Source organism: Epinephelus moara, chromosome 20 (genome assembly GCF_006386435.1).
Source record: "Epinephelus moara isolate mb chromosome 20, YSFRI_EMoa_1.0, whole genome shotgun sequence".
NCBI classification, from domain to species: Eukaryota; Metazoa; Chordata; class Actinopteri; order Perciformes; family Serranidae; genus Epinephelus; species Epinephelus moara.
This window is the reverse complement of record NC_065525.1, coordinates 30,381,009-30,394,847: the sequence shown is the minus strand read 5'-3', so window position 1 is coordinate 30,394,847 and position 13,839 is coordinate 30,381,009. Positions and strand designations below refer to the sequence as shown.

The 13,839-nt window shown below is 42.4% G+C and overlaps 1 protein-coding gene across 3 annotated transcripts in view; it reads right to left on the bottom strand.

Annotated features, from left to right (window-relative positions):
- The window catches only part of pde3a (phosphodiesterase 3A, cGMP-inhibited), a 121,069-nt gene extending 116,789 nt beyond the window's left edge, over positions 1–4,280 (bottom strand). For all 3 annotated transcript variants that reach the window (XM_050073573.1, XM_050073575.1, XM_050073574.1), the window contains exon 1: positions 2,698–4,280. In XM_050073573.1, the coding sequence (XP_049929530.1) occupies positions 2,698–3,615 (918 nt within the window). In that variant the 5' untranslated portion in view covers positions 3,616–4,280. The remainder of the gene's footprint in view (positions 1–2,697) is intronic.
- Positions 4,281–13,839: the final 9,559 nt, after the last annotated feature.

Genomic DNA, 13,839 nt, shown 5'->3' with positions numbered 1-13,839 from the left:
AAAATAAGTGTCACTACAGAAACCAAATGGAAACAGTGTTTATTGGACACACATCTTTGGCCAAATGTAATGTGACTGCACTGTTTATTTCAGTCTGTCTCTGAGAGCTGGATGGAAACGTATCCACTGCTGTATTTTTTAATTGTTTATTTATGTAATTAGTTATGTATGCATTTATTTATTTTTTACAGCGGTCACGATGCTGTGAAGTGCTCTGCAGAGTCAATGTTGTGGATTTTTGAGTTTGCTCTTGACAAGGACTGAAATTCAGTGAGGTAACGTTTGCCGCGTTATTCTTCTCGGCCTTCATGCATTCATCGTACTGCATGTTGTGGTGTCTTCTCATTAATTTCATAGATAGACAATTCAGTTGTGTATGTTTGCGGAGCAGACACAAGCCTCATGTGCTCTTTGCATATGATTTGTTGTCTCCTAAATCCGAAAAACTTCCAAACAAAGGATGTGTTTGGAAGATGTTTGATGAGCGGATGATTTTCGTTTGCACTTGCAGAAAACTTTACACAAGCTGCTGCTGCATGGTGCGTGCGTAGTGGCATGACACCTCTTCAAAATGGAGGCTGGCTGATAGAATAGGAAGCACTTGATTTGATATGCGGTGTTGTACTGTATGAGCAGAGCTTGAATTTTAAACGTCAATATTGCAGTCGATCATTCTCATTAAATTATGGGAAGATAAAATCATGTTCGTGATTAATATTTGATTAATTGTGCAGCCCGAGTTCGACACTCACATTTTCTGGAAGAGGACCCCCAAACTCCTCATTTCATATGTGCCCGCCCTAATGTTAAAACAAAACCTACGCCCTTGATAACACCAAAAAATAAATACTAGCAACAATGTTTACTAAATGCATTGTTTCTCCTTCTTAGTCAATTATTTGTAAGACTGAAAACATATTTTTTTTTCTGTACATCATTTTCAACATTACGAAAGTGTAAAATAATCTGCCATCAGTGTACTACCTGTTTACATCCATACAGTAACTATTCAGTGTAAACTACACGGGCAGCCATCCTCCAGCTCATCACTCATTCATAAACAAAGACACATCCTCACTCCATCACTGCAGCAAACCACCTCCTGCATATCAAATTAATAATGACTGACACTTGAATGAGCTTCAGTCGAGAAATCAAACCTAAATCACAATAAAGTGTAAACTCTAAAATATCTAAGAGTCTTTTCATATCCGATTTGTGTATGTGCATGAGTGTGTGAGTGTCACCACAAAGAAAAACAAACAAGCACACTACAACGCTAACTAGCCCCTGAGAGATGAGGGCATCTTTCAAGTGGCCGGGCCGACAGTGCAGCCTCTCATCTCTCTGCCTAACCGCACTCACAGGTCACAACGAGAGCTTTGATCACTCCAGAAGTCTGTTTCCCATTCACACGCTCAGCATGCTCATTGATTTTCCATAAGGAGGGCTGAGGAGCTGATATGAGTGCTTGAATGAAGCCCCCCCCTCCTCCCAAGTCTCCTTTAAACACAGGTATGCATGTGTATCAGTATCAGAGGAGGTTTGAAAGCCAGAGCTGCTACATTCCTGGAGTTTAAGGACAGAAAGCTCTGATAAGAGATGAGGAGTAAGTGGTAATAAAGTCCAGGACAGATAGATAATAATGCATTTGTCAGTTTCGTGGCAATGGCTCAGAGATCATCTGGGGAGAATGTATGACATAAATAATTACGGACGGGATGAATCATTGACATCATGTCCTCAGCTTCCCTTTCTCATCAGCACTTGAAAGCTGCTTCTAAAATAGCATCCCTTCAGCAACAAAATACCAAATTTGGTACTTTATTTTCAAATGACAGAGGCGAGCTACACTTGCAGCTACACTGTATATATCTACATGCATGAAACAGCATCTCCCGTTGACAGGGGCGATGATTTCAGAGAAAAAAGAGGAACATTTAAAAACATTTTAGCTGAAAATAGCACATAATTTGTTATATTACACAAATAACTATAATGAAGTATTGTATAACAACGTTACTGAGAAGGTAGAGTAGAAAAAAAAATATTGTAAATAGATAGAATTCCATGTTTGCCTGTGAATGGCTGCAAATGTCCCTACAGGATATAAGAAGATGTGAGTCCAGGGATGATCTGTGCAGATCAGAGCAATAACAGCAGAGCAAGGATCAAATCACATGAAAACAAACTGTAAAATCCACACTGCATGTACAACAGGAGCATGACATGTAAACACAACAACAACAGCAACAACAATAATACTAATGCATTATTGCTATTATAATCATTGCTGTTGTTGCTGTGTGTTACACTACAAATATAACATACATGATATGTATAAAAGCTATGTGATCCTCACTGTATGCTTTAATAGCAATAATAATTATTATGCATCATTGCTAGAATTATCATTGTTGTTGTTGTTGTTGTTGTTGTTGTTGTGTGTTATACTGCACACATGACATGCATGATATAAAAAAAATCCTCTGTAACCCTCACTATAGGCCTTAACTGTCATGATGATAATAATACAAAAGCTGTACATTCTAATCAGAGTCACACTATAAAAGGCCAACAGTGCTTATCTTAGTGCCATTTTACTTCTCCCCCCCTTCATCTCAAACCCAAATCTCGTCAGTGAAAGCAGAAAACAAGCCAGAAACAGAAAAGTTGAACGGGACAGAAACTTCTTACCTGGTCCCTCTGGATGCATGGCAGAGAGGTCCGGCGATGTGACTTACTGTTGGGCTGACTGTGTGCCATGTCTGAGGCTATCACAGAACTGGACCTCCTGCGCCTTTTAAATACAGGGATCTCTTCCCTGGCTCCAGTCACGGGGGTGCAGCCCTCCTTGTGTCTCCCTTGGTTGGGAAGGAGCTTGTCAGCATACCTCGCCAGCAGGATGCCCAGCACTCCAACCAGGTACGCTACGTACGGTCTCCAAGTGGCCCGTACTTTGTGCAGCGAGAATAGTGAGATAGTCCTGACCAGACTTATGAACACGATCACAGATATGCCCTGGTTCAGCCGCGCTACCATGAGTGCGCCGGTGGCCACGCAGATGAGCACGACCACGGCTGCTGTCGTGAATGAAAACAGCTGCTCATCTGTCCCGTCCAGGAGAGTCCACGCAGCTGCTTCGCCCAGGTGGCACAAGGTTAGGAGGGAGAGGGCGGTCTGGATTAGCACTCCGCAGCGGATTAAGTAGACACCGACCCAAAAGAAGGCACATACGAGGGTGAACAATGGGGAAACAACACTCCAGCAAGTTTGCAACAGCTCCGCCGCGCAGCCTGAGACCAAGTGAAGGGGAGACGATGAATGCGAGAGTCTGTTGTCAGCGCTGCTGCTGCTGGCTTCAACTCTCCAGTCTGCACATTTGACCAACAGAGCGAGAAAAACCGAAAGCGACCCCACGCACACCGCACTCCGGAGTCTCTGGGAACTCCATATTTTTGTGAACATTAGCCTCACCCACGACTCGTAATCTCGGTCACGGCACAGTGGGATGACACATGTTTTCACATAACCATTGCGATCCGGTGCGCTGAGGCTTTTTTCATGAGTGCTGCTCTGCGCACCGGTACTGTCAGATTCTGCAGGCATCGCCATCACTCATGGCAGATATGAAGTATGAGGAAGTCTATAATGCATCTATACCAGTGTGGTCATGGGACAGGAGATGAGTTAGTGACAAAACAAACATCATTTATTGTACGCATTGTGAAAAAGTACAGCGAATACGCGCCGGTGCGTCTCCATTTACGCATGGAGATGTGCTGCCACTGAACGCGTTCCCTTTGTTTTTCCAGGTGCGGGTTGAGAAAGTGCTGCCCGAGACAGCATAAAAGGAGCCTGAATGACAGAGTAACTCAGATGTTATTCAGATCTAGGGCACTGCTTCTCTGCTGCACACAGGCGTCCCGCTTTGCCCTCCTTTGTGGAGCGCCGTCTCTTTGACTTGTGCTGTCCTCCTCGTCGCTTTGTGGCTCCTCCACGGCCCGGTCCGTGCAGCAGCAGCAGGAGCAGCAGTCTTTGCAAAACATCAGTCCCGTTCCGTGAACATTCAGCGATAAAACGCGCTTTATATGTCCATTGTTTGGCCACTTCCCGGTCCGTCCTGAAGCAGTTGAAGCTCCAAAGGTTACTTTCGAGGATAAACGCTGCTGAGGAATTTAGGCAGTTTGAGCGAGTGTCCGTCAGGTTATTGCTCGGTGTTTTGAGGGGCAAATCCGGAGTGTTTGTCACCAGCTCTCCAACCAGCCGCGAGTCTCAGCTCATTCACACCCCCGAGTTCCGATTCCACGCATGGAGCAAGATATTGCAGCAGCAGTGAAACCCCCAAATATTTCCTCACTCAGCCCAGCAGGCGTTGTCCTCATTAGATCTCGCTTGTGCTTAGATATTTTTCTCTCTCATATTTTAGTAAAAAGAAAATCGTATGTTTTTTTTATTTTAACAGCATCAAAACCTGTATTTGCACAAATGGGACTGACCTATATTTTCCCAGTAAGTTCCTCTCTGAATGGAATAAAATGTGGTGTATTTAGAAACAAACATTTCAGCCCATGTTATATCTCAATGGCTGCATTCTGAGTTGTGGTTTTGGTGGCCAAGCAAACCTGAGGCCTTTAAACTGCCTCAACATGAATTCATCTTTAACCAGGGAGAAGTGTCTCCATGCTGACGACAGAAACAGGACCTCTTCATGCAAACTGTTTTGCATTTAAATTCCCAGAATAGTCCTGTGGTTGCCCTCCAGCTTGACTCCTAATGTCCCCACTCCACCAGGTCATTGAAATATTCATCCCACTTTAAGTGTCACCGATGATGTGTTGCATCACAGTGGAAGTTTCTCCATCAATGTTTCAGCGTGCAGATCTTCTGTGTGCATAAGTTCATGTTTTCACAGCTCAGGAGGCACACGTGTGCACCCTCAGATGTAACGCTCCCATAGGACCGCAGCCTCTCACAGAGATAGACATTTACAGCCAAGCAAGCACATGTAAACTGGCTCATGTTTGCTGATGCACACAGGGAGCTGACGTACACGTTGTGCATGTAGTCAGTATGTTTCTATCCTGATTCTGTAACTCCTTTTTCTCATTCTTTCTCACACACACTTTCATACTGTACATTTAACCCTGAAGCTTTTCAACATCTGGTCTTCTCACAGCATCTAAATAAAGACGGAGCGTTCTGCTCTGTCATGCCATGCTCTTGCTTCTGCAGCCTCACGTCCTTCATTAATTTATGGAAATCCCGCAGCCTTCAAAACACAGAAGCTGCATATTTAGCAGGACTCACGCCCTGTGATGCTGATGCTCTTGAAATCTCGGGGCCCCCTCAATCCTCTCTCTCTACCTGTGCTCATTCCCCCCGGGCCGAGACAGGTCAGCACGACTCTTTCTATCCGTATGTGTAGACAGAGTCCTGTGTATCCCTTGTCAGTTGTGATTAGTGGGAAGCACAGGAGGAGAAGAAGCGCTAACAGGGAGTGATAGGAGCAGGAGGAGGCCAGGTCCTGTCCATCACCTTTCAGCACATGCTCACTGAGTGCCAGACAGCCCTTTCAATGCAGTGTATCACACAGGACAGCTGCCGGCTCCGAGTGTGAGCAGAGTTTTGTGACAACATCTGTTTTTTCCAACTTATCAAAGCCCATGGGTAACTTTTTCTTTGGAAGAGTTGAAACAATACTGCTTCATCTGACTGGTTTATTTCAGGGATGACAGGAACAGAAACATTCCCTCTTTACAAACAGAAGATAAGAGCAAGACAAAGGAGAGAGGAGTTGAAGTCAGCCAGGAAACGGGGATATGCAAGCGTTCATTTTTCTTGTAGGATACCGTGGTGCGCTCATGTTGTGACAGTGTCAGCCCTCTTTTACATTTCAGAGGCAAATCTGTCATGTGAGAGGCAAAAGGTTGTCCAAAATAACTCAATCTGTGTGTGGTAATGTACTATAAAATGATGCAGATTATGTTATACGCTGGAAAACAAGAGATAAAATTAGTTATGCCAGATGTGGAATATCTGGAACAACACCCGTGTTATCATCTGTGAAAGCAAACAGCTGTCCTTGTTTTCCTGCAAACTGTCAATAGCCAGGATGAACGACACTCATCATAACCTGCATCTTTCCCCTTTGAAAAGCATCACTTTTTGGTTCAGATGACGATGAATCACTACAGTCCTCGGCAGCCACTAATACACGCAGAATCTCCAGACAAGATCATTGTGAAATTCTTTTTCCGGTTTCCTCTACAAACACGTCTAGAGGCCATTCTGAATTACCCGTAAGAATTTTAACGACTGGGGAATGCACACGTAACTGTCTTACCCTATTTGGCAATGTCATGGTCCATTGTAAAAGAGGAATCTTTTTATGAGGACCAATTCATCAGACATCTGGTTTGGATGTTGCATGGGGGGCAGTCATCTGATTGAACCCTGTGACCTCACTCAGACCTACGCTGGCCTCTGGGATTGCTACCGACAGATCTGATGTATACTCAGGAAGTGTGAACATCCTACAGTGTTGTTTTCCATGAAACCACTTCATTCTGCGGCCACTATATTCTCTGCTCATCATAAATAGCTGTCAATAATTGTAAGGGTTCTATATGCGAATTTGAACCTTAATATAGCAGCTAACAGCTATTTGCTATGTAAAGATATAATGGCATCACGGCATCCTGAGCAGAGAATGAAGTCACGCTCCCAGGGCCTCCCAAAAGGGGGGCTTTTGGGGGCCCAGTCACTATGGGGGGCCCATGAAAGCCACCAATAATCATGTTCATCCTAAATATAAACAATGATAGCCACATTTATTTTGTACCAAAATATTCAACATTGCTTATTAAAACAACAAAAATAAACATTGTATTTATTGTTGCTTGAGTAAAATGCAACCTGTTTAATAACGACCCCCCCTGAAGATAGTAGGCAGCCAGCCACATAGCCTGAAAAAGTTACTAATCTAAACTAACTATTTGCTCATGATAGAGTGAATCGTTAAATCAGGATACCAGAAAAGACAGTAAAAGAAATAGAGGGAGCTGAACAGGGCTTTAAACCCAAATGATAATGTACTTACTAACTTTTTTCAGTCAGCTCAGACAGCTGCTCCCAGCCATGCTGAAGAGACAAACAACAGTCAGGAAGTTAACATTACAGCTAATGTTACTAGCCAAGAGGCTGCTGGCATCACTGTTTACTTGTATGTGTTGATATCGTAGACGTAGCTTCCGTGACGTCACTCATCCATTTGTGTACTGCTGTTTTGGTAAATGGTAAATGGACCTGCACTTGTATAGTGCCTTTCTGGTCACTTTCTAGTCACTGGTGGTCGAGGCTACCATACAAGGTGCCATCTGCTACTCAGTTTTTAGCACATTCACACACCAGTGGAACAGCCATCGAGAGCAATTTGGGGTTTAGTATATAGCTCAAGGATACTTCGACATGCAGACTGGAGGTGCCAGAGATCGAACTGACGATTTTCCGATTGGTGGACGACCCGCTCTACATCTGAGTCACAGCCTTGAGTTTGGCATTTCAGCTTTCAAAATTTATTCTGTTTTGGATCCAGCCTCAAGTGGCCATTCACTGAACTGTAGTTTTTGGCACTTTCGCATTGGCTTCCTTTCCCGGCCTTGGAGGTTGCTGCTTGGTTGACATGAGTAAAGCAAATTTAGGGAGGGCCTGTTCACTGCATGTTTTCAGGGGCCCAGCCACTTCTGCTGGGGGGCCTGCACGCTTCCTAGTGTGCGATGTAATCCAAGCTTCACTGTTCTATGTTTTGGTAGCTGCCCCGGCCGATCCAGCACATTAGCGCATATAAGTCCTCTCCATATGCCCCACAGGCTAGCTAATCACGGTCACTCTGCACTAAGCTCAGTTACAGCTGATAATGCTGTCCTGACCCACTGTGGCAGGTTAACAGCATTAGCTCTGTCAGCACTGTTATCGTTGTTAGCACTGTTAGCACTATCAGCCAGGCTTCACTGCTAGCCGGCGTCATTTCATCCCAGCCACCTACCTGCTTGCCTGTGACGTCAGAGGTGAAACCATGTGCAAGCAATCCTGGCTCAGACTCTGCATGTCGTACATAGCTCCTTTAAATATAACTATACATCAAGAGCAGCCATCTGTTTGATCACACTCTGGCAGGAATTGAGACACTTTGGCAGGAATTGTAATGAGACTCAAAAAGCAGATTGAGCCATCAAATGTTGGATCATCTATACATTATTCCAGACATAATTATACATGAAATACAGAGTGATTCAGAGTTTAAAGACGAAGGAACAGAAGGGAAAAAGAAGAGCGAGCAGCTGAATGGAGTGATGGAAACAAGTTTACATTGTGTTTGGCACTTGTGTGCAGAGTAAGATCCATCGCAGCGTGTTTACAAGCCCTCATGGGCAACGGTCGGCTCGTAGCCAAGTTTCCACTAAGGTGCTGTGGATACCCGTCCCTTCACCCTCTACACACACACGGACAAATGCCACCACCATCATATACACGGACATGCACGTGCACACACTTCCTGACACAGTCATTTATCCACCCATGTGTTTGTACACACAGTTGTCCGAAGAACAGGGGCCTTCTAGGCTGGACGTCCAAGGAATCAACAAGCTTTCTTTCTCTTCAGAAACACTGATCCAACCTGACTTTTTTACCCAAACTGTAATTAGTCCGTGCGATCTTGTATTACACAATCAGAGCAAAAATGGAGCAGGAACCTACAGCAGAGCCAACTGCATTATGTATAAGCCTGGGTCAATGATTTCAACATCTGCCAAACTGTTCCCATCAATATTACAGTTTAAATCATGTACAATCCAGGGATCCACTCAAGGATTTAGATGTCTCGATACAACTTTATAAATCCTACATCTACTGACATGAAACGCTCAAGCCGGTGATAATGAGACACAGCCAATACTATCCACGCAAACTGTAAGTCCACTCTAGTTTAATGACAAATACAGAATCAAGAGCTGCAACGATTCACCAATTAATCGATATAGAAAGATTAATCTGGAACAATTTTGATAATTGATCAGTATATTTAAAGCAAACTTGCGAAACATTTGATGGTACAAGCTTCTCAAATGTGTGGACTTGCGTCACCTTGTCTTCTATTACAGTAAACTGAATATCTCTGGCAAAAAAACAGTTTATGACCTCACAATGCGCTTAGGAAAATTGTGATAATTTAGCAGTTTTCTCATATTTTAAAGATCAAACAAAGACTGAGTTCACAGAGAAAATGATCTGAAGATGAATCAGTTATGAAAATAATCTACTGCTTTCAGTCCACTACAGCGTTTCATCTGTTAAAGAGGAGGGGCTCTGTCTGCCACCTTCCTCCTGTGTTTGTTGGTAAATAAAACCACTGACTCTCTACACGGGGCAGACTGTAACATACTGCATCTAGGAGAAGGGTTCTAAAATGTCACACCAAAACAGGTGTCTATATACAGTACATGCACACACAAGCTGACTAACACTGGGATGGATTTTTTTTTAAAGCTGATGCCTATCAAAATAAGCTTGTACAGAGACTGCCAACAGTTGTTTTGGTTTTGACTCAGTATCTGAATTGTTGCTATCACTACCTGAATATCTGCTCTAAAATTACATTCAACCAGTGGGTTAAAAACTTTTACTAAAAACCCATGTTAATTCATTTCTTTTGGCAACTCTAGGTCTGATAAACAGAAAAGCAGAATGTAAGATATTTAACAGACTGTAAATTGAAAATATATTTGTAGAAAACACGACAGAATCACTAAACAAACTAAACTAATGAAGAAAATGTGCACAAATCTGCTTTAAATCTGCTTAGGAGAAATCCTATTGATGGCTGTTAACTAATAAAAGGTCAACTTGGCTGCTTCTAAGTCTATTCATAACACACGCATAAGCTAAATGGAGGAATGCTGAATGCTAAATACAGCTGTGCTGGTGTACAGTTTTGTGGTATTTGAACTTTACTTAAGAATTTCTTCTTTATAATACTGTACACTTCCACACCAACACATTGCAGAGGGAAATGTTATGCTCCACCTACATTTATTTGACAGCTACAAATTAAGATTTTACCTAAACATCCCACACACAATGAGCTCTTAAAATATTATACATTGTTATGGAATAAACTACCTGTTAAAACCTTTACAAAACAGTTTAAATTAGCTCCACCTGTTTCAACTATAAGAGTAAAATTCCACTGACACATTAATATGTTAATAATCCAATAATAGAACTTTATAAAACTCACAGAGATGCAGGACTTTTACTGTACAGTAGTGTTGTAGTATATCCACTTTAATTTAAAGGAATACTTTGCCCATAAAATGGGTATTTCTATATCATCTACTCACCCCGTTACATTGATTTCATGAAAATTGCTTTTCTCAAATGTCTCCACAGTGAACAGTGGATCCCAAAACAATCAAATTCTTAGCGAATTGGATAAAGGGGGACACATTTAAGGGCCCAGACACACCACACTGACTTCAAAGAACTGGCAGTGATGAACACCCCCTGCTGCATCGCCTGATGTTGCCGTGTCTCGGCCAAAAAAGTTGCACATGAATACACACAAGACTACAGCCAATTGTCAACCAGCATGTATGTTATGCGCCTGCGTGAGAGGAAATGACTCCACACTCGCAGACGGTGGTCATCTATAATCCTCATTCAAAAAGGGAAACAGGGAGACTGTCTTGACGCTAGTTAGCTAGTAAGCACACTAACAACACAATCCAGTGTTATAAGAACAGAGTATATTTACTGTGTGCCAGTGAACAATAACACAAAACATCACAAAACGCTCCTGCTAAAGAGCTCAACGACTGAAGAAAAATAATCTTAACTTAGGTAACGAGTTTGTTTTGGTCTCACTCCTTCTTGACTTTAGCTCTTTGTTTACTTTCCTCACTTCCTTTTCACATCTTGTGCGCTGAGCTGCACTTCCTATCAGAGTGATTTCATTCACTGTTGGGCTTCACTGTGCTGATCCCGATTCAACATCTCTTTTTACTTGTTAGGGAAACAGGGGATCATGGGTAAAGTGCTTCAAGGCAACTTTCCAGTCGGGAAAAGGGATGTGGGTAATGGACAACCTTTTCCAAAAGTAAAAAAAAGCCGATGGGGCGTGGGGGTTGACAAAGGGCAACAGTGCAGGAAACCCGCCACCAATGAGGGTAGCAGACACTCACCAATGGCCCAACTTAACTGACTGACGGACGGCTATCGGCTTGGTGTATTGAGGCCTAAACAGCAGCAAACTATATCAAAACATCCATCTACAAACTCTCGTACAACTCATGCAGTATAATCCAAGTCTCTTTTATCTAGTGGTATGCTCAGTATTTCCCATGTGCATTCCATTGAGCAGAGTTCGAATACACATGCTTACCCTTTTGCGCTCCTCGTGTGTGTGAGTGTTTTAAATAGGTTTAAGCATAAATGCATGTGTTTGGAGAGTACTGAGCATATGACTGGAATAATTGAAACTTTGATTAGTTTGATCGTACTGCACGAGTTGTGTGAGAGTTTGTAAATGGATGTTTCAATGTAGTTTTGCTGTTAAACACGGCCCCCCTTTTACATCAATCATCAAAAATTCTCTTAGTTTTTGGATTCTTCGTTCACCGTGAAGACATTCAAAGAAAAACAAAGTTCACTCCATGAATTGAAAGTAAAAGGGTGTAAGTAATTTATATACAAATGATCATTTTGTGGGTGAAGTATTCCTTTTCAGCACAAAATTTAACAGAGTGTACATTTGTACAGATTAACTGTACATTTTCTTTTAGATAAACTCATCATATAATCTCAATCTGCCTACAGTATCTGGCCTGTTTAGGTAAAATGGTTTTAAATGTCTCCACCATACTGAAGGGACACATGCACGCTAGTAGGGCTCCGTTTTTGGAAAACGATGGGGGAGAATATTGGGATTGAATTAGAAGACGGGTACTTAATTCACTGGTGTGGGTGAGAGCACTGCGGGCAGAGAAAGAGAGAAAGTTGAAACACTGCCTCAGATGAATAATGCAATTCCAAGGTTTGAGTGGGAAAGGAGCCACACATTTTATTGCATATATATTCAGGAGAGTTAGGAAAGTTGCATGTATGAGTTTTGAATATTTCATATCAAAGTTTTCAAAGCTGCTCTGCCACCACAGCTCACTCAGACCATGTGGCAGTTAGCTGGCGTGGGACGCGCTGCTTGTCTTAGACACTAGATATCTGCTCGAGCCTGGGATTTATGCTAACCCAGGGAAACTGCAGGAACTTGTATTATATATCTCTGTCTCTCTTGTTCTTTGGAGTACAGATTTACTTCTTAAGTCTTCTCAAATAATGCAAAATAAAACTGTAGATCATGGCTTGACACACCAGGCAGCCCAGTGTAATTGGTCTGTGTTTGTTCAACACATGCCAGGAAAAACACCGGCCGTCCACCTTGTATGAGAGTTGTCCAGCACACAAAAGTCAGCTTTCATATGGGCATCTGGGCCAGGCGAGAAAGGCCAAGGGAGCTGACTGCTCACTTTTATTTTTTCGACGTCAGTTTACATGTTTTCCTAAACATGAGGAATGCTGCTGGGAGTGCAGGCCCAGAAACAGATCCTTAGGCTCTATTCACTTGTTAGGGAAACAGGGGGTCATGGGTAAAGTGCTTCACGGCAACTTTCCAGTGGGGAAAGGGATGAGGGTAATGGACAACCTTTTCCTTAAGTATAATCTCAAACAACAATCAAACAGATTCTTACTGACTGCAACATACTTCTGCCTTGTTCTGTATGTTTAAGTAACTAATTATCTGGAACAACCCTCAAACGGAATCATCACTGTCGGGAGAAACTCTGCAACTACAGTGTTGTTGATTTACTTCAACTGAAAGATCACAAGGACCTTTACGGGATGACAAAATCCCATGACTGATGAAACTCTTTCCGAGCCAAGTGGAAGAAGTAAAAAATGTCTGACTATTTTTACTGTTTGTTAGCTTGAAATGATGAAAAACAAGCCTGTATTTTATAAGTATATGATAAGTTTTTAAGTGGTTGACAGTTTAGAGACCCACATTTTAACTTTGTACCAACAAAAATGGGATTGATAGATTATCTAAAGCCAGCTGAACACAATTATGTACATTTACAGTAACTTTTTCGCATCAAAATGTCAAAAAACAACTGGACCATTGCAGTTTTGTTCAGTTGTGTACTTACATTTTCCCAAACGTTTCCATCGATGTTCAAACCCAGAGAAAACTGTAATTTTAATCAAAAACACAGTCCGTTTGGTCACCATCGCCTGTCAGTGGCGTCATACCTCATTTATGTTGTTACGTTTTGTCCTGTTTTAAGTCACATTTGTGCTACTTTTTAGATCTTGGTCTTCTTTAACTATATGTTCCGACTGGATGAACGATTTCAGCCATCGAACATCTGGATCTTAAATTATCAGAGAAACAAGCTGAGCAAACGTTACCGGCAGCTCAGCTCCAGCCCCTGCTGTGCCGAACAGCATTCAGGAAATGCTTAATTTTAATGTGAAACTGCTTTATTCAGTGCTTGTAGCAGTTTGAATTACCAGGGCCATTTGTTTTGAAGAAGAAGAGACCTCTGTGGATAATTCGGCTTCTGATAAAAACCTCCTGAATGTCTGGATCTTAAGTTATCAGAGGTAAAAGAGGAGCACACATTAGCAGGAGCTGGGCTAGCAGCCCCTTCATGACAAACTGAACGACAGAGGACTAAAAAAATTCTAACGTGAAATTGTTTTTATTCAGTGTTTTTTTCC